At 47.7% G+C, this 26,494-nt stretch overlaps 1 protein-coding gene across 7 annotated transcripts; it reads left to right on the top strand.

Moving 5' to 3' along the window:
* Positions 1–793: 793 nt before the first annotated feature.
* On the top strand, positions 794–26,109 carry LOC113946533 (transmembrane protein 151B-like). 7 transcript variants are annotated; one of them, XM_027641863.1, is made up of 3 exons: positions 794–869; positions 11,566–11,800; positions 21,011–24,313. In XM_027641863.1, the coding sequence occupies exons 2-3, from the start codon at positions 11,795–11,797 to the stop codon at positions 22,439–22,441; spliced, it is 1,437 nt and encodes a 478-aa protein (XP_027497664.1). In that variant the 5' UTR covers positions 794–869; positions 11,566–11,794; the 3' UTR covers positions 22,442–24,313. The 7 variants fall into 7 exon arrangements, 6 of the variants coding, with proteins under 6 accessions (XP_027497664.1, XP_027497667.1, XP_027497665.1 ...); XM_027641864.1 differs by having other exon boundaries at positions 829–869; positions 11,617–11,800; XM_027641865.1 differs by having other exon boundaries at positions 830–869; positions 11,662–11,800.
* The last annotated feature ends 385 nt before the right edge of the window (positions 26,110–26,494 follow it).

Genomic DNA, 26,494 nt, shown 5'->3' with positions numbered 1-26,494 from the left:
ACCATGTTGTGGCAGGAGTTGAGGTAAGAATATTAAAGTGAAGGTTGATGCTTCAAGAGTGTTCAATTGCCTGTTTACAAGACTTTTATGAAGGATTTAAAAAATACGCTGCTCTAGGGCACAGAGAGAAACGGATCAAATGAGATGAGCTACATAAGAGTGTAATGAAAGATGAAGCAAACATGCCAAAGTAAGATGGTGCAGTACACCAGTCCTGATCAGCAGGAGCGAAGATCATGACTGGATGAGCTGAGTGCAAGGTGCAGGCAGGAGCAAGAAATGTTGAGACTGCAGGGAGTTTGCAGGAGGCTGCAACTGTAAGGGGAGACCTGTGCAGGAGGCAAATGAAACCACAGGAGAGGCTGAGGCCACAAGGAGGGTAGGAAGGTGCAGGAGCAGCTGGGTGCCTCCATTTCCTGTGCCAGCTACTCCTCCGGAAAAAGGAGGTGAAGGTGGGTAGCAGGGCCGCGGTGCTGGAGCAGCCCCGGGGCTCCGTCCCGGCAGCGCCGTCCTCTGCCCCCGGTGCGCGCGTCCAGGGGAGGAGAGAGTGGCATCCCCGAGCCGCGTCGGGCAAGTTTGTCCGGCTGCTCCGTGGGGGAGCGCTTCCCCAGGGCAGCCTGCCTCCTCCTCCGCCTTCTCCTTCTTCTGCTGCTGGGCCGCGTCCCGCCGCCAGCCCGGGCAAAATGCGGGTTCTGGGGAAAAGCGGGAAAAGTGGCTGGGACTCCGCCGCGGGCGCCGGGGGCGTTGAAGATGCGCTGGGAGGAGGTGGCCGGCGGCGGGGGCGCATCCCTGGGGAGGCGGAGCGCACCCGCGGAGGGGGCAGCAAGGCTATCCCCGAGAAGGAGACAGGAGGGGACAGCACGGGAAGGGTAGGGGTTCGGAGGTCGTCTCTCGGGAAGGGGGGGGCGCACGCCGGATCTCCCAGCCGCCCGCAGAGGCGCGTCAGGAGCCGCCGGGCTCTCGCCTGCCCACCTGGGGGGGCCGGGAGCGGCAGGGACACCCCCCACTCCGCCTCGTCTTTCTCTCCTCCCCTCCGCCGCCTCCCTCCGTCCCTCTCTGCCCGCCTGCCTGGGATGGTGGAGGGAGTCCGGAGCACCCGGCAGGGCGGCCCTGGGCGCGGGGGGCGGCTCGCCACGGCCACGGCCACGGTGCGGGGCGCGGCCGCGGGGGGCTCCGCCGTCCCGGGGTCCGGCAGCCCCCGCCGCCGCCACCACTGCCGGTGATGGCCAAGGATGTCCTCGGAGGGGGAAGCCGAGGCGGCTGCTGAGAGCGGGCCGGGCAGCACCCCCGCCCCGGGGCCCGCCGCCGCCGCCGTGCGGGAGGAGGTGAGCGGCGGCGGGGGCGTCCTCCCCGGGCCGGGCCGGGAGGGACCGGGAGGGGCAAAGGCAACCTCGCCGAGGGGCTGGGGTGCGGGGCGGTGGGGGCGTGGGGGAAACCGGGGAGCCGCGGCCGGGGGAAGGTGCCCCGACTGGGGGTGTTTGCGACGCGGGGGAGGACCGAGGAGCGTAGCCACAGCCCGCCCGGCTACCTGCAGCCGCGGTGCGGTGCAGGGCCGTGCCCCGCCGCGCCCTGCAGTGCCGGGGCCGCCGGCGGGACACCCGCGGCCGCGCCGAGCCCCCCGCGCCGGTGGGGCGACCGCAGCCCCGCGGTCGCTGGGTGCGGGGTTTTACCGACGGGCCCCTGCGCTCAGCCGTGCGCTGCTGCCGGGCTCGGGCGGCCGCTGAGCCACCGGCCCTGCACCGGAACGATGCACCGGGGGGGAGAGCGGGCCAGCCCAGTGGAAGTTTGGCTACATGAGCCCCGTGGCGTTTGGCCTAGGAGAGCCTACCGCTTGCTTCCCTGGGACCTGTGAAATGGTCGAGACGACTGCAGCTTTGCGAGGCACTAGTGGAAGTGGCCGGAGGGGTATACTGAGCGTAAGAAGGGGCTTGCAGCCTGGGGCTCTGTGGCTTTCAGGTGTTTTGGGGCTAAGGAGGAGGTCGTGTCTCTCCTTTTCCCTTGGGGCCTAGGCACTTCTGTTACCTAAACTGCAGCAGAAGGCAGTGGAGAAAATACAGCTTAGTATGTTTCTTCAAGTCATTTGTGAAGCCCTTACTTTGGCCTTGCATAGCATAGAGAGGGAATGATGGATGTGTCTGAGTGTTGACACAGAATCCTGAGCCACAAGGTATTGGCCAGACAGAACTGCAGGGCTGTGTGACAGTAGGTGACAATGTGTGCGCAGTCCTGCACACTCAGGACAGCAAGCTGCCCTGTTTTAGAAATGCCTGGGATTTTCTTTTATGCCTAATGTAGCCTTTGTTTCCAACAGTTTTGACAGGTCTGCCATTTACATTGTGTAATCCATGTGCAGATCATGGAAGTCAGTGAAATTTCTTTTTAATATAGAGTTTAAAACAAATGTACATGCTCCCAGGAATGCAGAGAACGGCCTTAAAGCTGGCAGAGAAGACTGAAAACAAAAGTGAAAGCAGCCCTGGAACACTGTGTTGTACAGTTAGTCTGCTTAAAGCTTTTGTTAACAGGTCCCATGGCTCATCAACAGTCTCATAATCCTATACTCAAAATCCAGGAGCCTCAACGAAGCCTATGTGACTGCAGTATACTTAGGCTAAAACCAAACAGCACCTTTCAAAACACCTTTACTTGAAAATTGACTTTACAGCTCAGGTTGAAAAACTGTCTTCCAAAGGTGAAAATTAGGGGTTTCTCCTGTTTGATTGCTTTTTAAACACCTGCAACACAGTCTTTCATGAAGAGCTGTGGCTGGATCCGGGATACAGCTGCTGTTCCAGTGGTAGAGCTCCCCAGTGTAATTACAACCCTGCAGAAGATCAATACATGGTTAATGCTGGAAGGGGTTTTTTGATTTATTTGGTCTAGGACCAGGAGCTACTGAAGGCTTTCCAATATATTAAGTCCACCATGAAAACATCTAAGCCATTTCTAGACACTAAAGCACTTGATCTCTCTGCTAAGCACATTATATCTTGCTTCACTCATCCTGTTTTCAGTTTTTCTTCTGTTCCAACACAAACATTTGCACATTTGAGTCTATATCTCAAATGCCTGTAACAGTGATATCTTAACACTGCAGTCCTACAGTTTTGGTCTTTTCCTCATGCTTTCCACATCACCATGTAAATAGCCTTTTTGGACCTGGACTCTTGCAGTTGCATGTAAGTGCCCAGTATTGGTATTAAATGGGTATTTCATGGGCTTCTCTGTTCAGCCTCGTCATTTATGGATTTCACTTAGATCAAATGCATGGACCTAAATGGTAACAATGACTGAAAATTGCCTTTGTTGGTGTCCTGGGGTGACAAATCAACGTGAGACATAACCCTGAGCTATTAACAGACAATGTGTCTGAAGTCTAAGTTTTTATTTTTGAAAGAAAGACAAGCCAAGGTGCAGCTGTGGAGCAGAAAGGAACACGTCAGTTCAGTTACCTGTCATGGCCCTCGTCCTCCTCTGCCAAGGACCACGTAGGTTTACTGCTAACTTAGCTGAATGTCAGAGCAAGCCCTCAGATTACCTGCCAGTATTCTGGTTCGAGTTTTTTCTATTGAGATATGGACTGCTCGAGCTGGATGACCTGGAATAGACGTGCTTTTGGTATTAGTGTAGAATTCTACCATCCCATGAACTCTTTTGAAAAGGAATCAATCCCCTTTCAGGGGGCGGAATATAGAGGATGCATTTTTCCAAATGTTTCAGTAGTTATTGCTGTAGATTAATTCTCTGGACATATTTGCCTTTATTTTCCTCTTTGAAATAGCAGAACCTGCTGCTATGCACTGCCCTGGTTAAGCAGTGATCTGGCTATTTTTCTTGATATTACTGTGGCAACCTCCACCTACATTGAAGATTTGATAGTGACTTTTCTGCATTTCTGCCAATTTACACCTCACTTGGGAAGTGGCCTTAAATATTTAAATTTTTAAATCTTAATTGGAAATGAAGGTGTTGGGTTTTTTTCAGGAAAGCAAAGCCAGTGAGTACAAACATAATTTATTTGCTTCCAAAGCCAAGTAATCACTGTAGAAAGCTGAAAGCAGCTGACATTTTGAAATATGTATTTGTCTTGTTTGTACTGGCAGAGTCAAACAGCAGTTGTCCATGCCTGGTTTTATCTTCTCTTCCATATTTAAGAACTTTAATTGAGCATGACATAATGTAACCAGTTAATCCATTTAAATAAAAGGGAAAACCTCATGGGTCAATGTTCGTGAAACCCATGGTCATCGGCTCTCTGACGGAGATGTTACAGAAGAGGGAGGCCACTTAAAACTGCCTCATTTGCCTTTTACTGCCGGTGGGAAATGCAACAGGAGCTTATTTTAAAAGTGCTGTTCATGGTCACAACAGCACCAAGGGGGTGTCACAAGTTAAGAAAACATACACAGTGCTTGTTTGCAGGCTACAGCTTTAGAGGCTGTCAGGTCAAAACATAGCTGGGACCTTTCCTCTTAAATGTGCCACTGAAGAGACACCCAGTTCTCCAGCTTTTTTATCCCTTTCCCCCAACACTTATTTAATTTGTCAAGGCTTATTTTATGGCATTGAAAACACCAGGCATAAAGCCCTTAATAACTTAGACCAGTTAGTTTTAAATTGTCCCTGTCTATGGGCTGAGTGGATGAGAGGTGGCAGAGGCAGCGAGGCAGACAGCCTTTTCCTATTTATCAGGCCTGCTGTCCGTGCCCCTTCCTCACCAGGAGATCTCCACAGTCTAATCAACTCTGCTCCCTTGCAGATCTGCAGGAGCCCATTGACACCCCTCTGCCTCTGTGGCACTGTCCTCTTCCTTGAGAGTCTTGTCATTCCCAAGACTTCTGTGCTCAAGAGAAACAAGCCCAGGTGCAGGAGATGGAGAGAAGAGAGGGCACAGGGTCTGCGATGGAAGTTAATGTTCCCCACCACCTTTTAAGTGAAAGTTCGGAGGGACCATTGTGTATCAATCTCCAGTGAGGGGCTATTTCTGTGGAAACCTTCCCCTTCAAGAGCTGCACGGGGCACTCACCTAACAGGCACTGCCAGAGGAGGGCAGGAAATATGAGACATGATTCCTACGGAAAGCTTCACTTTTCCTTCCCTATAGCACTTCCAAACCTCATGCAAAAGACCTGCTCAGCTAACCCCCTGAACGATAGCTCATGGTTTGCCTGGTGGAAGGCTGTCACCATCCCAAGTGAGTATGACTGACAAAACACTTATTTTTTTAAGTCAGTGCATGATATTCCCCCTCTTGAGTGAAGGTCAAACAGAACAAGACCCTTTCTTCCCCTCCTGCCCTTGCTTTATTCATCAGACATAAACTAAGGAGTGCTCCTCATTCCTTGTTCCAGATGACTTCCCTTGTAAAGACAAAGGAAAAAGTGCAGCAGGAGTGGCATCTGAGGAACTGGAAAGCTTTTTTTCATGATCCTGCAGTTCCAGGCAGTATTTGCATTGCAGATTCTGTCGTAAGAATATCCATGCTGAAACATCGCATCTTTTTTTCTGCTTTTGTTCTTTTCGTTGTCCCACTTTATCTTCTGATCACATGTCTGTTCTTGGTGCCCTGGAGTTGGTTGTCTTCTCCACTTCACTTGAGAAACTGTCAAGGGTTTTAAAAAATAGATAGGAAATATCAAATTAATGCATCTGAGCTTTGAAGGGCAGCCTTGGCTCTAGCTGTTTGGGCTTCTACAGGTAGAGTCTTCTCTCCAAGAAAGAGTGCACCTTGCCACTGTGGCTGAGACTGAAGTGAGTTGCTCCTTCTGGCTGACTTTCCAAATCTTGCAAGTAAGGGAATTTTCTCAATAAAATGCTGGGCTGGAGCAAATGGGGAACTTGTGGAGTTCTGCCACTGGAAGGTTATAAGGGCAATTTAGTCAAATAGCTGTTAACTATGTAGATGTTGTTTCACGGGAAAGGGCAGACCAGGTAACTCAGTGGTAGTCCCCCTTCAGACCTGGTTCCTAATGCTGTTTTTTCAGGTGGACACACAGTCACCTGATACCAGCAGAAAAGCAATGGGTCTGCACACTTTTTTGAACCCCCAAATACTCTCCTTGTTCTCCCTTTCTCACTTCAGAGACCTCAGATGATGATCTCCCTGAAGGAGGAGAGTGTGTATACCAAAGATACTTTTCAGTCAGTGCAAGTCATTGCAAGAAGTGAGGTAGGAGGTATCTTCTCCCTGGAAATGGAGCACTTTATTTCCTCTCATCTGTTTCTACGCCTTGGAAGAAAATAGCTCAAATCATTGTCAGTGACCAGGGACATCGTGAAACAGAGAATAAAAGGAGTGAAGTATCCTCAAGTGGTTCCATAATGAGTAGGACTTGTTTCTAGGTGTGTCCTGGCACATGTTTGAGTTGACACCAAAAGCAGTGGCTGCTGAGCTATCTTCAGCACTGTAAGGCCCTTCAGTTGTTATAGTGAGACTTACACTGTCACATTGTAGATAAGGCTGTGGCTGAGTTTCCACTTAGAGTAGGAGTTCTACTTTTTAGAAAAGCATGGTTAAGTAGTTAATTAGTTTTTAAGTTCTAATCATGGAAAATATAGTTCACTTTCAGACTCTAATCATTCATCATGTTCCTCTGAGCTTAAGACCTGTAAAGTTAAAAATAGCACATACTGAAACTTTTTGAGGTCACAGTTGCTGTAACAGCTTTTTTAACTCCCCCAAACTCTAACTCTTCATTTAAGCAGCACTGCACAGAAGAGCCAACACCATGTTATAGTTGGGATGCTGCTGCAGTGGAGCTGAACGGGTTTCTGCCAACAGCAGCACACAAGGCAGGTCAGGGGTTGAAGCTGCCTCTGACAGCCACCCATATCAACTGGTCCCTGAGTGATGGCTGCTCTGCCCACAGCACATCTCTGCAGCCATGAAAACAAGCAAGAAAAGTGCCTCAAATGGGCAGGACAGATGGTGTGTGGGAAGGATGGAGGAGCCTGGCTATGCATGGTGCCAGTAGCTCAGCAGCACCAGGAGGCTGGCAGCCCTCCTGGTGTGGAGTTAAGGTTGTGAAATGGTGTCTGGTGTAGCTGGCAGCCTCTCTCAAGGTGCCACACATGGAACTCCACCCCATGAAATGCACAAACTTTTGACTTCCAGGGCTTTACATCAGGTGAAGAATGTACAGAGAATCCCAACTCAGACATGGCATTGTTTCTATAAATCTGAGGTGTTGCACATCCCAGTTCAGCATTCAGCCAGCAGAGGCCTTCTTAAGGAAAGATTGGTATACTGGGCCTCTGGGCAGATGGGTGGAAACAGCCAGCTGGTGAGAGTGGGGACCAGCAAGGTAGGAGCTGACAGCAAAGAGCAGATCACAAAGGATCACACTCCTGGCAAGGAAGCTAAAAGTAGGTAATCGAGGCGACTCGCAAATGTGGAGTCTGAATAACCTGACCTTACCAGGAAAGAAAGTAGGATCAGTCAGAGACTTTTGCAGGTCACAATGTATTTGGCTTTGGGAGAGAAGTGATTTGTGGTGATGCATTTATGGCTGGAGGCCTTCTTCATAGCCATATGATTGATTGCCCTTAGGAGCTGGACTCGGAATTGTGGAATACAACATTCGATTAGTGTGGTAACAAAGTGGTTCAGCACGAGGCATCGGCATCTTACTTTGAGTATCTCTTGCAAACCAGCACAGTGTGTCCTGAAGGACAAGAGCTAGAAGAGCCTGAATGCCTCAGGCACAAGCCGTGCCACGTCCCTGACCCTGCAATGGGCAGAGGGAGCACAGAGCACTGTGGAGGCTGGCGTGGCAGTATCTGCCAGTAGAGTCGTGCCAGCATGAGTGTCCCTCTGAGGACCAAAGAAAAGAGAAGAACTCCCTTTTGGCTGCCTGGAGGTAAGATGGCCAGCCAGAGGTGCCGGTATCTGGTGGAGGAGGGCAGTAGTAAGAGCATGTGCTGAAAGGGTGGGAATGGCAGTCTGTCTTCAGGCCTGAGATGTTCCGTGGTCCTCTGCAGGGGACTGCCTGTCAGCAGGCCAGGGGAGGACCTAAATCCTCTGCTTCCCACAAGCTGAAAGAGTGACAGGATGCAACAGCTCACATGCAGATCAGGTGCCTTCCTTCCAAGTGGTCCTGCAATGCTCATGTGAAATCACTTTATAAATGCTATTTTTTCAGTGTCTTCGGGAGATATAAAAAGGTGTGCTGGCACCATGACATGGGTCAAAGTCAAGTCAAGAAATAAAAATGAGGTGTTCTGGATCCCAGGACTAACCATTAAGTGCTTAAATGAATTTCCAGTTAAGTTTTCACTTGCTGTGCCATCATGTTATTGCAGAATGTGTCACAGAGAGAAGCAAGAGGGAGAGAAAAGTAATATTTATGACAAAACCTTGTTTCTCACAGGGAAACGTTAGCTGCTGGGATACTGCTTCATCTTAACCAGAGTACCCTTATAAAAACCTGACAGTGCTGAGGTAGCAGCTGTGTTCAGGAAGGTGCAGAGATGGGGAAACACACTCCCCACATCTGACGGAGCAGCTGAAGCCTGAGCAGTGGCTGGATCTCATTGCAAGGGATGTTCATCTGTCATGGTTTGAGATACCCCCAAAATCCAATTCCCTAGCTCTAGCCCCCTTCCCCATCTCAACCTAATATGAGAGGGGTTTTCCAGACAAAAACACACCAGACTCAGAATGGGGGAAAGGGAACATATTACAATGACTGTACAAATAAATATCATAATACATTATACACAAAATCACAACTATCTCTACCATGACATATAGTATTTACAATGGATCAGATCTCTTCTCCCCTCCAAATGAAAGTCCAGGAGGGAAGAAGAACAGATCCCTTCCAGTCTCAAAGCAGGAATCTCTTCTAAGGCAGCAGGTTTTCCTCATCTCATGCATGCAGCAGCAACTGTGGCTGGCTTTCTGCCAGCACTCACGAGGGAGGTATCCAAGCTCCCTCGGCCCCTTGATGCAGGCAAAGGGGTCTTCCGTGGGCTACGTCACCCCAGACAAAGGTCGTTCCACCACGGTCATATCACGAAGCACAGGGGGTCTTCGTGACGGTCTGGTATCTCCAGGAGATTCAAGCTCCTTGCAGGGCCTCTGTACCCTGTCTCAGGCTGCGAGCTTCTTCGTAGCTTGCAGCAAGGGAGGGCCCCCAAGGCCAACCTCCCACACCGTCCTGGCTGAGCTCTCAGGACGACTGAGCTTCTAGCTCCTCTCTGCAAGTGCTGTAGCATCATCTCAGCAGCACAAGGGACCTGGCATGGCCACAGCCTCAGCTGCACCAGCCCAGCGCTGTGGGGCTGCCAGTTTGTCTGCTGAAGTGTGGCTGATGGCCTCCAACTGCAAGGTCACACATGGGAAGGCTAGAGGTTGATAGGTCAAAGCACACAGCCATGTTGTTCTGATTTTACTAGAATAAAAGGATGGCATTTCAAATAAATGAGAATAAAAATAAAATGTGGTGGTTCTGGGCAAAGCCTCATTCACAGTTCCCTTTGAAATACTTCCCCAGACTTGTCTGGAGCTTGGATCAGTCCTGGATCACATTTCTTCTGAGGACTTGAGAGTTGTTTCTATATACTCCATTTAAATCCCAAGGTGTTCCTTTAGAGTAAGCAAAGATTAAAAGGTATTCATAATAATTAACTATTTTTCTAATTTACAAAGTCTCTAAACAGAAGCATTCAATTACTAGACTGCGAATAACTGGTGCAGAACTAACACTCCATCGGCTTTTTCCTCACAAGGCTGTCTTTCCTGGCCCCTTGCTTTCCCCCCCCCCCCCCCCCCTTCCCCTTCCCAAGAAACTGGTCCGTGGCTGTTGTCTAGCTTGGCTTCAGTCCCCATGTGGAGGCTGAGGGAAGGTCGGGCAGGACACCCAAGACCTGTGACAATGATGAGAACAGTAAGGCACAGGATATGGTCCTCAAGGATGAGGAGAGCACTGGCGACTAGGGACCTGGGAGTGGGAAGGGACAAGCTTTAGTACACCACTGAACTATGGCACCAACATCCCATGCTGCAGGCTGATTTGCATGCACAGCACAGGAGAACACTGGCTTGAGCACTGCCAGCCTCCTGCTCACTCCTCTCCCACACCTGGAGAGCTGTATCTTCTGTGTAAAGTGAGGGAGAAGCAGGTTTTACAGGATTCCTGTTAAATCCAGCTGACACTTTGTCAAGCACACAGAGGCTGGCAGACAGCTACTCTCCCCCATTCTCCTCCCTGCTGTCCCCATCCCTCCTGGGCTGAAGCAGTGGTAGTTGGTCCCACCATCCCTTCTGTTTTCTTTGGCTGGTGTCAGTTTTCCCTTTGTCTCAGCAAAGCCACTGGTAACACCAGTGCACCAGTCAGGAAGTTGCACCTAGCTGATCCCCAGGGGCTGTGGCACCTTTGTGTTGCCTGCAGCTTGCCCAAGGGTACAGGGAGCTGGGTCTGGCTTTCACAGGTTGGAGCACACTGAAGACTGTTCCTGCCAAGGTGAGGACCACTCCACTCTGCAGCCACAGGACAAATGGATGGATGCATGCTGCCATCAGCCCTTTCAGGATCTCACTCCAGAGTGGGAGCAGGGGCAAGGGCACCTGCCCAGAAACCTCCGTGCAGTGGGGCTGGCTGTGGTAGGGGGCAAGCAGCTGGCTAGGCACGAAGCAAGCTGGAAAATACTGAGTGGCACAGCTATACCTCATGTCAATCGCTTGGTCTTGTTAATCTGGCAGTGGCTGGGAACTGCATCCCAGGAGCTTTCTTGAGGTTATGTGATGCTTTTATCAGTTAACTGATATGTGTTGAGGTAAGCCATGTTATACCTGTAAAATTCATCCTGTGTCTGCTAGAAACCACCAGTATTCAAGGCAGAGGTAATATGAACTAAGCATGATGCATACTTAAAAGTGTAACAAAAAGAACTGTTCCTAGAGGTACTCTCTTGCTCTGAGACAGCTTGAATCCCAGCTGAATCCCAGCTTTTCTTTCCTGATGAATTCATACCCAGCAGTGGCATTACTGGGAAAAATCCTCTGCCCTCAAATACGTTCTTTGTATTTTTACTGAGTCAAAAGCCAGTGACTGCAACAACAGTAATCTGGAGGGAGAAGCAATGATTTTGTTAGTGCAGCATTTTTGTGCTCTTATAAGAAGCTGCCACTAAAATAGCCGTAATTTCTATTTTGTAAATGGTGACCACTTTGTTGCTAGGATTCCTTGGCACTGAAAATGTAATTGCACAGCTTTCCTTGGAGCAGCATGTGGAAGTGTCACCCATGGATGTGTCTAGGGCCAAATTCTTCATGACACTCACATATGTACCCTTGCATTTCAGTGAGTGGCTTTCCTATCCTGCTGCAATGAACAGCATATATATTCTCTGGGATCCAAATGTCTTTACTTCCTGGGATTTCCTTTATTTCTACTTGAAGAACTCAGGAGTATCCTGCAAGAGCTAATGCTGAATCTGACATTTAAGAGGACTGGAGGCTCCTTCCGTCCTGACCTCTTCTTTCCTCATCTTCAGATGCTGGCTAGAATTCCTAAGGATGAATGTTGTGAAATAACACACTGTCTTTGTATAGTATTTCAGGGGTGGCATCTGAAGTTCAGGTGGATCAGCAATATTTGTGTCTTTTCATAGTTTTGACTTGACGCACCTTCCTACCCTGAGGTGTTTCCCTGACAGCTCCACTGATGGAAGGAGGAGATTAAATCTCTGCATGGATTAAAATGAGAAACCCGGTGATCCCTGCTCACCACAGGAGGGCAGTTGCCAAAGTGAACGTCTGAGCCAGTGACGCTACAAACACGTGGAGTGCATGCAGGTTATTATTTTCAAACCTAGTAACAGCATTTCTGCTATACATTGACATCATGGCCCCCACCTGCAGGAGTTTTCATTCTCACAGGAGTTTTGTGGCAGAAGAGCAAATGGTGCATCTAAAATATACGTGGAGCAATGAATGTGCTACCTGTTCAAAGGCTGGAGGGAAATTATCTTGATGCAAAATGGCTTTTTTTTTGTTGCCTTCTATCCATTTTATTTCCCTTTCCCCCCGTACTTGCAGCCATGCTGAGAGCACTTGCTACTGGCTCAGCATGAGCTAGGGGTAATGGGCTTCTTGTCGTTCAAGATGGATGGCAGGAAGAATTTTGTTTAGGTTCCCCAGGAGGGGATTGATGAGATTACAGTTGTAATATCTCCCTTTTCCCTCACCAGGCCTTATTACTGATACCCCATGCAGTGCCCAGATTCAGTCACATGGTAAAGGAGCACTTCTACTCACCATTACACCAATGTCTGGTTTAGCACAGCCCTGCAAGGGGCTCGCTGTACTAATAAGGATCTGACCTAGCAGTTTATTTGGCCCTGGAAAGCGTTAAGAGGTTGTACTATGACACTTGTGCAGTTGTCTTCTCCCTGACCACCCCAGACACCAGGATTACCTCAGGAACTGGGAATTGATAGCTACACCTGCATCTGTTGCGGCTGCTTTGGGACAGTGGATAGAAATCTGCTTGTTCTTCTTGCATCATCCCTATCCACTGCAGAAGTGGTGAAGCCTTTCTTGGCACCAGAGGCTGGTCATAGTGTCAGGGCTCACCTCAGTTATGATTAACAGCACAGCCTAGGGCTTGTCTAGCAAAGACTCAGTAGTCCTGTCTGTGTTATGTCCTGCCATGTCTGTCAGGAGGTGGGACCAAGATGAAGGAATCTCTCATAGTTAGAAAGAAAATTCTGCTTTCATCCAGGCAGGTCACCATCTGCCAAAGTGTATGACTTGTGGTTATTAATTATTCCTTCCCCTTTGGGTGTCTCATTGGGATATATTAATCACAAGCATAAATCCACAGAGGCAAATTCAATTATGACTGGTGTTAATTTATCCACCATTTTTTCTTCTTTCTTCCCTAATTTTATTTCTTTTCTTCCAGTCCTCTCTCAGTGTTTCCCCCACTCTTTCTTTCTCCATGGACAAGAAGATTATTCTTGCTAAGTAAAAGAGGTAAAAATAAAAATATAAGATTAACTCTTCTTACATGAGTAATCCCAAGTTGTGGGGTCATTTTGTTCTTGAAGACAGTTAAAGACACCCTGTAGCCCCAAAGTCAGGTCTTGGCAGAGAGCAGGAGCATGCCGTGATGCCGCACATCTTGCTGAGACACAGCTGCAACATCAGCCCTGCAGCATGCTGTCACCTCCGTGACAATTTGGAATCTCTGGGCCAATTTAGCACAGCCTTATCCCACCCCCAGGCTGTTGGGAGGAGATAGGGACATAGATCTGGTTTTTTGGAGAAGTTCCCAGCAGCGAGAAAGCACCCATTCAGGAGTAGCTGTTTTCCAGGTCATAGATGGGCTGGGAGGACTGCTGGTTCATACAGTGCTTTTGTGCTGTCAGGCTCAGTGTTTCCTCCATTGATCTTCACCTGGGTCCTTTTTCTAGGGCTGATTCCCTCCTGCCCCTACCCAGGCTGAGTGGTCTCTGTCCTCATCTGCCAGCACCCTTCCCCTGCCTCAGACCTGGCTATCCTTTTCCCTCCTCCACTTCTTCCGACATTCCATGTTTCCCCCTCATTTCTCTATTTCCATTCAGGCCATGTCTTTGTTACCCTCTGTTTTCTCATTCTTTCATTTTAGACATGATAGCATTTTGCTTCAGCAAAATTGTAGCTCCTGAGGTCAGCCACCAAGGACAAATGCACATGGGGTTTAAAAGGACAGGAAACACTTTTGGCATGATTTCCCCAAAGAAGAATTTCAATGCTTTTGAAATTGGAGAACATGTATATCTGTCTGTGAACCAGATACAGACAGTCAAACTCAGGCTACAAACTGTCCACAAAATAAACAGAATAAATTCATGCTGTGGCAGCATGTTTTCTGCTTATACAGCTCATGCTGGAGTTTTCAAGGAGACTGAAGAATGAAGGCTGGCAGAAGAGGAAAAAGTCATTTTGTCAGTAGAGAGCTATGAAGAAATAGCAAGGATAAGGCAAAATTATAGATCAAATTTTTAAAAAATATGATTCTGTGTTTACTTTGGGCACAGACTATTTCTTCCCCTTCTATTGGTGTCAGTTTGGCAATTTCAAGTTCGAATTTATTTTGCCAAAATCAGAAGGGGACAAAACAAGAATTTTCCCATTGTCACTGTAACCATTTGCATGCTGTAAGCAGTTCTGAGGCAGCTAGAAAAAGATGTGCTTCAAGCCCACACTGGTAAACAGCTACTTTCGGAATAAAATAGAGATACTGCTGAAGAGCATACAGTAATGGCAAGCTAGATGATAATGTGCTCTACTGAAGCTTTGGGAGGATTTGTCTTAATGTTGTATGCAGAACTGCACATGGAATTATTCCTGGCAGTGAGCACAGGAAGTGTGAGGAGCACCTCAGTGACCGCATAATGCTTATAGCCTTGGTTTTGTGATTGACATTTAGCTTTGTGAAAACAGTTGTCTTGTATAAGTTAATGGGATATTTAGCCATTAGACTGGCAGAGTTCTGCAGGAATAATTACCATATTTGATATATCCTCTGGAATTAAGCATAAAATTACTGCTGGTAACATTTACAGTTGGCACAAACATTAGCAGGCTGGTCTGTAATGATGAGACAAGCACAGTTCTCCTTAGGGATCTGCTTCATTTGATAATTTGGTTATTCAATCCAAAGCCAAACGTGAAGTTACACATTTCAGGGTGGAGAGTGCAGCCAACCCTTCAGATGTCCTCAGAAACAGTGACTCAAAAAATACCTGGGAGCCAAGTGAGTGAGTTGTTGAACGTGAACTCCTGGGATGTTGCTAGGTAGAAATCTACTAATGCAACTCTTGCAGACAGTAAAAAGGGGGGGAAATCAGTGAGAATGGAAGGTGATTTTATATTTTGGTGTGATGCCAGTGAAATAAGTGCTGAACTCCTGTATTTACTTGCAGGGTACAGACAAGAAGGATCTCAAGGTGCTAAAGAGAGGGCAGAGCACCAAAAAGAGCTATAGCAGTGAAGGACTTGAAGACCTTGGCTCATTTAAATTATCAAAAAGAAGGCCGAGGGATGTCATAATTAGAATGGAGAAATATGTTCAGAGAAAGAAGGCAATCGTATGAAAGGAACCTTTCATCACTTGGAGAATGGGCATCCTCTCTGCCATGAATGGGGGCTGAAGTGAGACAAAATTACAATGGCAGTAAAATTTCATCAGCAGAACAAATGACAAAGGGGATTGCAGATTCTTCATTTCTTTTAGGTTAAAGCAGAGTGTCTTTAAAGAAGATGAGCTTTTATCAACCACTAGTTATTGAGCTGTACATAGGATGCTAAAGTGAAATTGCATTGTCTGTGAGATGTGGGAGCTATGGGGAAAAGGCATGGTGTCTCCCAGTCTTAAGGTGTAAATGTAATTTGGGTTGTAATATAAGCTGAACTTTCCTGACCCAGAATAACCTCTCAAAGTTGGTAGGACAAATTTCTATGACTCCCTATAAGCGCTAAAAAAACTGTCTAGCTGTTTATTCTACTACAAGGATCCCTGCCATGTGGCTAGTGGGTGAGTCCTGCTATCGGGCATGCTTATATCCAAAGGTCAGCGAAAGCAGTGAGCCAACACTGGTAAAACAGAGGCACCAGATTTTCAGGTTAGGCACTCAAAAACCTGGGCTGGTGGAACTGGTCTGGGCTTCTCTGAGTGTGGCAGTGTGGCACTTTCTCCTCCTGCTAAGGGGCAGCTCCCTTGGAAGAATGGGGATACCCAGACCACCTCAACTTGGACCTTGGGGAATTAATTTGTTCTTGTGTACCCATCAAGAGAAAGGGGACCTAGAGTCACAAGCACAATTCACTTACCCAGAAATATGTTGTTCTGGTTCTCCAGCATCATTGTTACATTTCAAGTATACTTTTTAAGGAAAAATCAGAGTTTGAAGGAAATTAATTTTTTTTTCATTCTTGGCCTCTGCCAATGCAGTCACTTGCAGGTTCATACAGCATGGTCACCAGCTACAACTTACCTACCAGTTTCCTAAATCTAGTCGCTTGCGAGGAGTCAAGGGATGGGTCAGAGAGCCAAACCCTGGCCGCAAACCCTTTGCTCTTACCACCAGAGCACACTTGGCTCCAGATGCTAAGCAGGGGACATGCCAGGCTGTGCACTCCCCCTCCACTCTCCTTCCACCTCTTATACTAGGCAAGATTAATAGCCCAAATCTGCATGCTCCTGTAACACAGAGTATGTTTTAATTATTTTAATTATGGTTGCTGCAGCCAGAACCTGGCCTGGCTGCTGTTGAGCCAGGAGGAGTAGTGGGTGGGTGTGCCCGTGCAAGGGAGGCTCCAGTCCGCCCTTGCATACCTGCTTTTGATCTTGGGCATCTGCCATCAGAGGGCGTCTTTGAAGGCAACTGCCCTTTCAGCCACTGCCAGGATGTTTTATCATTTGCAAAGAAGGTTTCTTAAAGGAGAAATAATGGAAATGTTGCCAGCCTGGAAACTCCTGTCTGCTACAGGTGTCAGTTGAAATTCCTGTTCTCCATTGGCAGTTAGGGCTTTCTGGACTATTTTCTAGCAGCTGTGGCAACAAATTAAATAGCATCTACTATTTAGTGTCTCAAAATGCTCCACACCACCAGGCAGCAAACAGAGGATGGGAAGATATGGAGCTCACTTCATTTTGTGTGGTACACAGGCCCTTTACTCTGTCTGAGGTTTCTGGAAATGATGGGCCTAAAAACCCCAAAGCAAACTCAGAGCAGTGCTGTGGGGCTGACTGACTATCTGGGGCAAGGGACAGCTCGGGGCAGGGCCATCCCTAAACCTTGTCCCTTACCGCAAGGCTCACAGCACAGACACCCACATGCCACCTCCCCACACATGCCACCTCTTACTCATGGCATTTTCCCCATTCATGCTGAGATCTACTAGACAATCTGGGAAATATTTTTTTGTTATTGTTTTTAAGTGTGAAAAAGTAAAGTGAATTTTAGCATGTGATTATGGATAGTTTGGGTAAGAGTTAGGAATTTCCAATCCAGTCAGGTGCAATGAGAAGGGAGACCTCTGAAAGTGGTTCAGCAGCATGCCAGAGCATAGCAGGATGTTATGTGTTTATTTTTAACACAGCTTGATTCATAAACAACGATACTGACAGCTCAGCTATGCTTCATCACAGCATTCCTTCCAAAACAGGAGATTTTTACAAATTGTACTGTCATGAGAGCTGGTTGGGACCTTTTGGGTGAAACATTTGATTTGACAAATCCATCCCTCTTCACAATACATGCTTGTAGAATCAAAGAACAGTTTAGATTGTCAGGGGCCTTCAAAGACCCCCCTGCTGTGGGCAGGGACATCTTGCACTAGTCTAGGTTGCTCAAAGCCCTGTTCAGCCTGGCCTTGAGCACTTCCAGTAATGGGGCATCCACAATTTCTCTGAGCAACCTGTGTCTCATTTAATCTGTCCGGATGTTTCTCAGGTCAATGCTGAAAGCAAAGCCCAAAGGAAAGCCCCTACAAGCAGGAGAGGAAAGATACTTCTATTGATTTGGGTTAGAGACCCAAATCTGCAAGTCCTGGCTCATGGACAAAGTGCCTGGTGACTGAGCCTCCATCTATTCTGGCTTTGATTCTGGCTTTCCGTCAGGCTCTCTGTCTTCGCCTTCTTCAATTATGTTTCTCTATTAAGATTATCCAGAGGTTATGCTTTTATTCCACATCAAAACAACACAGATTCCACAACATTCCTCAAAGGACTCAAGTCCCGCTCACTGGCTGGCCCAAGTTATCATGGAAATTGCTAGTTTCCTTAAGCATTTATTTACTCATCCAGAAATACAAGCTTGCCCTGTTTTGATTTGAAACACTATGCATGGAAAGGAGAAAATTCCACGTAGTACCACAAACATAATTCTTGCAAGAAGGTGGTATGTTAATTAATAAAGTCTGGGAGCCACTGGCTTAATATATTAATGAATTTGTTATGCAGAGATGAAAAGATGTATTTCCTTATTAGATTTTTGAATGTCTGATACCTTTATTGTAATGATGTTCTATTTCATGTCTTTCTTACAAACACTCTAGTAGTGTTTCTAATAGTATAATTGTGTTAGATAATTATTTCAGTGAAGGAAAGGAGAAATAAGGGGGTATAGGCCAGATGAATGTGTTCAGAACTTGAAATAGGTGGGAGAGCTGGGAGGTAGACTCTGGGAAAGAGATCCTTTTATAACAGAGGACCTGCAGACAGTGGGATTTGCTTCGGAACAATGGTGGGAATGAGACGGTGGGTTAGAAAAGCCAGGAGAAAAAAATTGTGTTTTCACCAAAGGGTTTTGAACATGAAGGCCCTGCTGAACTGGACTGGTAGGTGTGTGAATCAGATGTGGCAGTGGGTTCTATGGCTGCATGCCTTCACTAAGATGAGAGAAGCTGCCTTTTCTACAGGCTGCAATGAAAATAGTGGAGAAAACCTGGCTTGGGCTAATCCAGCCATTTCAGTGCAGTGGGTTGAAGACCATTTTTGAAGTGTCTCCAGAGGCTGCATACAGAAATATCACCTTGGACCTGCAAGCCTCTGAGCTACTGCCAACCCAGCTGGATGGTGCTCCAGGACTGGTGAAACCAGAGCTATCTCATCCCCCAGAGGTGAGATGGCATTTAGCAGAGATAAGCACATTAGGAGGCATTTGCCCACTCTGATTAGCCACTGATTGCCCTAACCAACAAGGCTGGTTGAATCACCCCTTGGGCAGAAGCCAACCTGTGGGTTGTAGGTTGGACCACAGAGAAGTTGTTAGTCAAGGAAAGCCAGATAAAGGGAAGGTGGGATTGCAGTGCCTTTGGCAAATATTGCCATAACTGACGTGGGACAGCCTTCTCCCATGGCTGTGCCCAGGGACAGGTTGACAGCACTTCCAACAAGTCATAGAAAAGCATGGGGTTCCTGGAGCTGCATGGACTTCTTGAGCACTCACATTAAAACTCACTGCTGGGCATTTTTTGCTAGGTCCACTGGTATTCTTGACATTATTAACCATAGCATTATTAGCCTGTACTTTTTAAAACACTTAGCTTCTCTTCACCTGTTGTAGCTGCTGTAAAGAGAATATAGCAGTTAGAATACAGCCCAGAATAATTATTCTTTATTCTGGCACATGAATACATCAAAAAGTTTTGGAATAAGAATAGAAATTCTTGGCAGATTTCTTCTGGATGCATCAGGAAGAATCAGGGGCCAGATTCTGCCCTAAGTTCCTGAAGGTGAATATTGATGTAGCTCTCTAAAATCAATAAAATTACTCTGCACTTACACAGTGTCAGATTAAAAGCTATGAAATCAAAACCAATCCCCAAATCTAGTTTTGCAGTGTTCATAGCAAGTTTTAAACCCCTATATAGTTACTTAGAAGTGATTCTCTGTCTCAGGAAAAAAAAAAAAGCAGCAGCACTAAATCTGATTCTACAGCCCTTCAAGGTTAGATGCCAGTGCTTCCATCTCATTGAGAGGACAGCAAACTCTTCTTTCTAGTGGCGCCATGCTATTATTTCCTGAGTCAAAGATGCTGCTACTTAAATTCCTTGCTGGTTCAAGATCACTTACTGAATCCTAACTGCTGTAGGTCCAAGATAAGCTTTAGTAGGGGAGAAATTTCTCCGTGGAGAAAGAAAGAGAAGACATTTCCTGAACCTAGCATCTGTTGGCATCTACGGAGCAGTTTGATGCATTAGAGGTGGCCCCTTGGGAGAAGGAGTAACTGTGTGATTCTATTTTTGCATGAAATCAGGCTCAGCAGAGGGCATGATGATGCATGAGTATCAATGTGCATCTGCTTTCTCACTGTCATTTCCTCAGTTAGGGGCGAGGCAGAGGATGGCAGTAACAAAACGGATGCAGACAGCCCTCCTCATTACCTACTAGGGCAGCAGGGTGTCTTTCTTCACGCACTTTCTACAGACGGGCAGCTGCCAGCCAGTAATGTAACTCATGCTGCTGCTGCTCTTTGCTGGAAGACAACTCCGTTTCCACTAGCTGCCTGGCTTGATTTGGCATTTTTCATTAGAGCTGAACATCGCATGACAATGCAGCTGATACACTGCACCAGGGCTGGGATAAGGACTGCAATCACACTGTCTCAGGAGACAAAGTGGAAGTACAGGAGTGCGAACTCTGGCTCTACTCCCAACCTGACTTTTAGAACTTGAAAGAGAGGGATGTGCTACATTTTAAATATTCACACATACACCCTCAGCTCCAACACTTAATCTTTTCAGGTATTATAGGTCAGGGATAGTTTTCTAACCAGCCTGAAGCTATGCTGCATCGTGCTGTAATCTTGACAATTTTTCCAACTAAATGTGCTTGAATCTAGTAATTTTCCCGATGGCTCACCTCCAAGAAAATGGTGTCGATCATTTGGTTGGTTTCAGGGCTGAGTGTGAGTCAGCTCTGAGTCAGGCAGCAGCTCCAGCTCCATGAAGTGCTGGTCCTCCTGTGCTGGCACAATCTGTGGGGCTGCAGCCCTGCAATGAATGCTGCTCCCAAGCCTCCTCAACAGCAGCATGTGGGCACCTAGGCACCAGACACTTATAAAGCAATGGGGCAAGTCCACAGCCCCACGCTTTTGGCTGTTCACCTGCTGCAAAGCCCTCTCAACCTCAGAAGATGGCAGGGTGTGTAAATGATGCTGGCCACAGGCAGGAAGAAGGAGATGGGGACCTATCTTGCCTCCTGAGAAGAGGCCCACCTGACTAGGGTGCAGGCACATCGAATCACTACCTCACAAAAAACTTCCCTCCCCAGAGCCATGAGGAAGCAAGGAAGGAGCTTTGTCCAGAGCCCTCTGTCCCTGGCAGGGTGTATCTGTTTATATTCACATTTCTGTTAAGTAGGGTGGTGTCCTAGTCAGGTAATTTGAGAGCAAAGCCAGACACGGTCTTGAAGGCAACAGTCACTGTGTGTGTTGTGCAAAGCAGCCTGACTGATGGGTTCCTTGTTCTCTCTTTGTCTTTCTCTCCCCTTGCACGGCGGTGTGATTGAAGCAACGCCCTGTGAAACAGTCCCTGAGTGCTTGCATGTGCCGAGAATCCCACTGGAAATGCCTCCTCCTCTCCATCCTCATGTACGGCTGCCTGGGTGCAGTGGCCTGGTGTCAGCTGGCCCGAGTCACCAAGCTCAGCTTCGATAGCTCCTTCAAGGGCAAGTCCATGATCTACCATGACAGCCCATGCTCAGATGGCTATGTCTATATCCCACTGGCCTTCCTCTCTATGCTGTATGTGGTGTACCTGGTGGAGTGCTGGCACTGCCACGTGAAAAGAGAGCTGCAGTACAAGGCAGATGTGGACAGTGTCTATGAATGCATCAGCCGCATGCAGCAAGCCACTCCATGCATCTGGTGGAAGGCCATCAGCTACCACTTTGTACGGCGAACCCGGCAGGTGACCCGGTACCGCAATGGTGACGCCTACACCACCACACAGGTCTACCATGAGAGGGTCAACACACACGTGGCTGAAGCTGAATTTGACTACTCTCACTGTGGATACAAGGACATCTCCAAGGAACTCCTGGGCTTGGAGAGCCATACAGCCACCAAGCTGAGGTTCACCAAGTGCTTCAGCTTTGCCAACATTGAGTCTGAGAACTCTTACCTGACTCAGAGAGCTCACTTCTTCACAGAGATCGAGGGGCTGGATGACTACATGGAGGTGAGGGAAGGCATGCAGCTTAAAAATGTGGATTTTAAAGAGCTTATGATGGCCTATGGAGACCCGGATCACCTCCCGTGGTATGTGTCCCACTATGCTTTCTGGGTGGCAGCTATCCTGATGATCTCGTGGCCGCTCAGGGTACTCATAGAGTATCGGACTGCTTATGTCCACTACCATGTGGAGAAGCTGCTGGGCCTGGAGTATACAGCGCCCAGCGCGGCAGAGGAGCCCTTGTACCGGTACCGCATGCCCCGAGACACCACGCAGGACAGCACCGAGCTGGAGTGGCACATCTGCACCAACCGGCAGCTGATCCCTAGCTACTCGGAGGCCATGCTCATGGACCTGGCCAACTCCCCGACCTACAACAGCTACACAGTGCATCGGTACGGCGAGGCAGCCCATGGCTGTGAACACTGCAACCATGCCTCCAGCACCTCCTCCATCTTCTCACGCCATGCTTTCCACAGCTGCAGCGGCAACTCCCGCCTCTCCCTCAACACCAGCCGCTTCTCCCTCTGCCGCATTCACGGCTCCCACAGGACAGGCCTTTGGAGGAGCCGCAGCAGCAGCATTGCAGAGCGGGGCTGCCAGGATGAGCAGTGCTGCTCCTACTCTAGCCAGCTGGCTGTCAACGAAAGCCCCCCAACCTACCATGATGCCCGGTTCTTCCCCGTCCTGATTGTGCACAGGCCGGAGGGGCACGATGGACGGCATTTCTATGTCAGGCGTTCCTCCTGTCTAGAAACCTCTCTGTGACAGGTCTCCATGGTTATTTGGCTTCTCTGCCCCATGACACAGATTGCAGAGGTGCCACCGGTGGGGAGCCTACAAGCATCAGTCTCCACAGCAGGTCAGCAGGACGAGCTTCAGCTCTTCCCCCTGCCATTGCAAGAGGACATATTCACTCCGACCAACAGATAACCTCATTTCCAAGAGCTTCTCCCCCTCTGGCTGGTCTCCTTAATCTTTTCTTTTGTTCCCCATTCCTCTCACTTTTTTCGCTTCTCACCCTTTCTCTGCTCCTCGATTCCCTGCATCTCCTCCCATCCCACCCACAGTCTTTTTTTAGGTTTCAGTCACATTTAAGTGCTGTGGCTACTGGAAGATTTATAAAGCCTGTGCTTGGCCAGTACATTTGCCCTCTTGGATGCTTTGCAAGGTAAGAAACTCAGATAGAGCAAGGCGCAAGGCACGTAGCCAGCCAGAGTCAACTCAGAAGGAGAATTCAGATCTGCAGGTGCTGAGTCACCTCCTGCAAACCCCAAACGAGGTGCTTTTTTTATTATTTTATTTTCCCCAAACTTTTTTCCTCTTCTTCTGCCATTCCTTCTCTCCTTTCTTCATGTTCTCCTCCTCTTGCTTTACCTTCATCTTCCTTTTTTTTCAGTTCTCTTATTTCTGCTTTCCAGTTTTTCTGGGGTTTTGTCAGTGAGGATATCTTTAAGGGTATAATTGGACAAAAGTAAGGTAGTCACAGCACAAATGTCACTGCCTGCTTACACAGCCACAAATTACTAGGCCCCTGAGAAGTGCTGAGGACTTTCTTCCAGGAGCAGTGACATACACCAATAAAGCAAAATGCCCTTTGCTCACCTTGCCCTGCCTGGTTTGCAGCAGAGACGCTGCTGTGTTTCCACCTATAGTTACCCTTGTCCAGCTCCACCCTTGTTAGCAATCGTTGAGAGCCATAATGTAGATCAGTGCCCTGTTAGTGCCACTATTTTTAGGACTGTAGGTCTGTGGTTGTTTCATTTCTACCACCTGCTCAGTGCAGTGCAGGCTTCACAAGGGAAGAGGGACTGGAGAGGGAAAGGTAAATATGGTATTAACCCTCCCACAGAGAGTCTGGAGCTGTTAGGAAGCTCTTCCACCCACAGTGTCTATTACAGCAGTTGTTGGACTGCTCTACATTATCTTTCAGTTTTCTGTGTGCCCTGGGGAGGGCTTTTGGCCCACAGCCCACTGCTACCTTCCCAGGCAAGATGCAGTGACACCCCAGCCCCAGGCAGGGAGCAGAGCTGGGACCCAGCCCCACTGGCCACTCCTGCTTGGACCTCCAGGCTCTTCCCACAAGGCTTCCCCTAGAGCAGGTGTAGCACCTTCCAGAATTAGTCCCAGCCATTCCAAATCCAGAAGGTGTCTGGCCCTGACAGAGCACATGCTGCACTCTGGGCTGTGGGATGCCCTCCAGACCTGGCCAGAGACCCTCCAAGAGCCAGAGATTGATCCAAGAAACTTGTGACCACACTGAGGACCCACCAGGGACTTCCCACCTGCCAAACCTCTGTCCCATGAGGGATGGTCATATGCTGAGCAAGCTCCACACCATTTTGTCAAGTGGCTGGTGGACATTATTGTCCACTCTGACTCACAGGAGAATGCAATACAATTGCAATATGGTCACTGTCAAAAACAAAGTGATGTGTCACCCTACCTTACAAGTAGGTAAGAAACTGAGTCCCCAGAGGGACTGGCAACAAGTGCTTCCTCCCAAGTCTGTTCTGTGTGTATCAACATGCGATATGAGATCTGAAAGTCATATTAGTATGTGTAGATTATATGTAAGTCTGCATACTTATGGCATTGACTGTTGCACCATGATAAATACATTTTGTTTTGGTTTGATGACTCCGTTTTGATGTGCTGTGTTTATTTCAACTCCAGAAATGGAAACATTGGCAATACCTGGCTAACCGGCTGCAAATGATGGAACCATCAGAAAGGTTGTTTAAATTCTTATGAGTCGATGTTTTTTAATGTAAATACTTCATGTGTGATTTATGTGATATTTTCACTCTGACAGCTTGGCATTTATCACAAAAGATAGATAACACATATGATGTGATAGTTTATCAGCTCTAAAAAAAATAACCATCCCCAACATGTGGAAAAATCAAGTTTGGGCTTGGGGTAATGATTATGGTTGGGCTGGGGCCAAACTGGATAACACTGAAACTTATAGAAAAATCCAAATTTAGATCCACCATACAGTGGTCCCTAGACTGCCATGTACACCATGCCACCTGCCACCCCCAGGGAGAGCTGGGAGAGTTTGGGAACTAGGAAAGGATTAGGCCTGAACTCAAAGCTCAGACTCATACCTGACATCCTTTTATTCTGAAGACAAAGTCAATGTAAGTCTTTAATATGGTTCCCTGTCCTTATCTTTGTTCACACAATAAGTTAAAACCAGCACATATGAAAGATATAAGAGCTGGGAGAGGCTAAAACAGAGAGGCTGGAATATTTCAACACAGTTGCTTACCGAAGAAGGTGGTAGAGAGGAAAACAAGAAATGAGAAAGGAAAAGATGGTAGAATAATGTAAATTAAAAGAGAACAGAGTTCAGCTGTAGCTAACATAATTCCCAAATGAGCAGCATAATTCAGTTATGGCAAGCTTAGTCCAGACACAGGCAGGATGAGTTTCAGCCTTCTTGTGAGCTGCTACTGCAGCCACCCATGTCTTTAAATACCATACCCAAGGTCTTGGGATGGCCAGTTTTGTCCCATATGTATTACAAGATGGAGAATTATATTTGGGTCCTCAGAAGTGGCCATGTTAAACAGTATTATTAACTGACATGAACAAGCTCTGGCAATCCCATTATTATGATGGATTGGGCAGAGAACTGAGACAGTTTATATGCAGTTTAACCCTTTTCAGTGTCCTCAAAAGCCACTCTATTATCCAGTAGCTCTCAAGTTGTGTCACTGGCAGGGTTTGGAAAGCGTTGAGGGTTTCTGTTTCCTCGACTGCTGTGTTCTTGACCCAACTTTGGGGGTTTTATTTGAAAATCCATCCCTAACCTGCAAAAGCCCTCTCACACATGGAGCTTCCTCCTGTGACTTGCTGTAGCCTCTGGTGGTGACCAAAAAGTCAGGAGCAGCTCTTGTTCTAGCCTGGGACTGAATATGCTGGCTTCAACAGATCTCCCACTCAGGAAGCACCTGAACAATCATCTGTACAGCAGAACTACCTCTGTACTTTAGCAGCCCTTCACTCCCACTTCTTCATCTCTCTTGTCATTGCCACAGCTGCCTGATGCAGGATGAGGGATCTGCTCCCTAGCAGTGTAGGGGTTAACACTGCTCTTCAAATCCCAAGTCAGAGGATGGAATGGACAGGTTCTTGAATCAGATTGCAAACCAGGTAGCTCTATGGAAAACATCTTTTACAGGGATTTTGTATCCAACTGCAGACTGACTACTTTGACAATGGAGTGTTGGCATGCACCAGCAGGTTTTGTTGAACTTTTAGGGCTATGGCTTCTCATGTAGAAATGGGTGTTTTGGAGTGCTTTCTCACTGGGATAACCTGTACCAGATGTCCTGTTGGGTTTTAATAATTAGAAGAGACTGAACAGTAAGGCAAAGTGAGGAAGTCCAGCAAATACTTGTCTTTCTCCTGCCCTTTCTCTCTCCCCCCCCTTCCTTTCTTTTTTCCTTGTCCTTCATCTTCTGAAGTCTCCCAGCACTGAGAATTCACCTCTTGAATATTGTGCAGCTCTTCAGGAATTTTCTAGAACGTGCCTATGCTTCTCAGCAAGGCAGGTGAGATGTGGCAACATGCTATCGCAACAGAAGAAGTAAGGAAAGGATGTAATCCAGGGAGGCATCAGCTGTGTTCTGTGTGTGTGTGAGCAGTGAGCACTGTCACTGATGTTACGACCTACAGAACAAAGCCATGATGCTTAATTCTGTGGCACAAGAGGGCAAGAGAGATTATTTGTCTTTAGTTCCTAAAAGCATTTCAGATTAAGCAGTTCCTCTGATTTCTGCATGGTAATAATCCTCCCTAAGTTTTCTT

Source organism: Corapipo altera, unplaced genomic scaffold (assembly GCF_003945725.1).
Source record: "Corapipo altera isolate COAL_440 unplaced genomic scaffold, ASM394572v1 23b, whole genome shotgun sequence".
In the NCBI taxonomy this organism is placed as follows: Eukaryota; Metazoa; Chordata; class Aves; order Passeriformes; family Pipridae; genus Corapipo; species Corapipo altera.
The sequence above is the reverse complement of the archived record's forward strand: the minus strand, read 5'-3'. Positions and strand labels throughout refer to the sequence as shown.

Coding starts and splice junctions, on each gene's coding strand:
- LOC113946533 (XM_027641861.1), top strand. CDS start 1,233: ATGTCCTCGGAGGGGGAAGCCGAGGCGGCTGCTGAGAGCGGGCCGGGC. Junction 1,326..21,010: donor CCGCCGCCGTGCGGGAGGAG/GTGAGCGGCGGC, acceptor GTGTGATTGAAG/CAACGCCCTGTGAAACAGTC.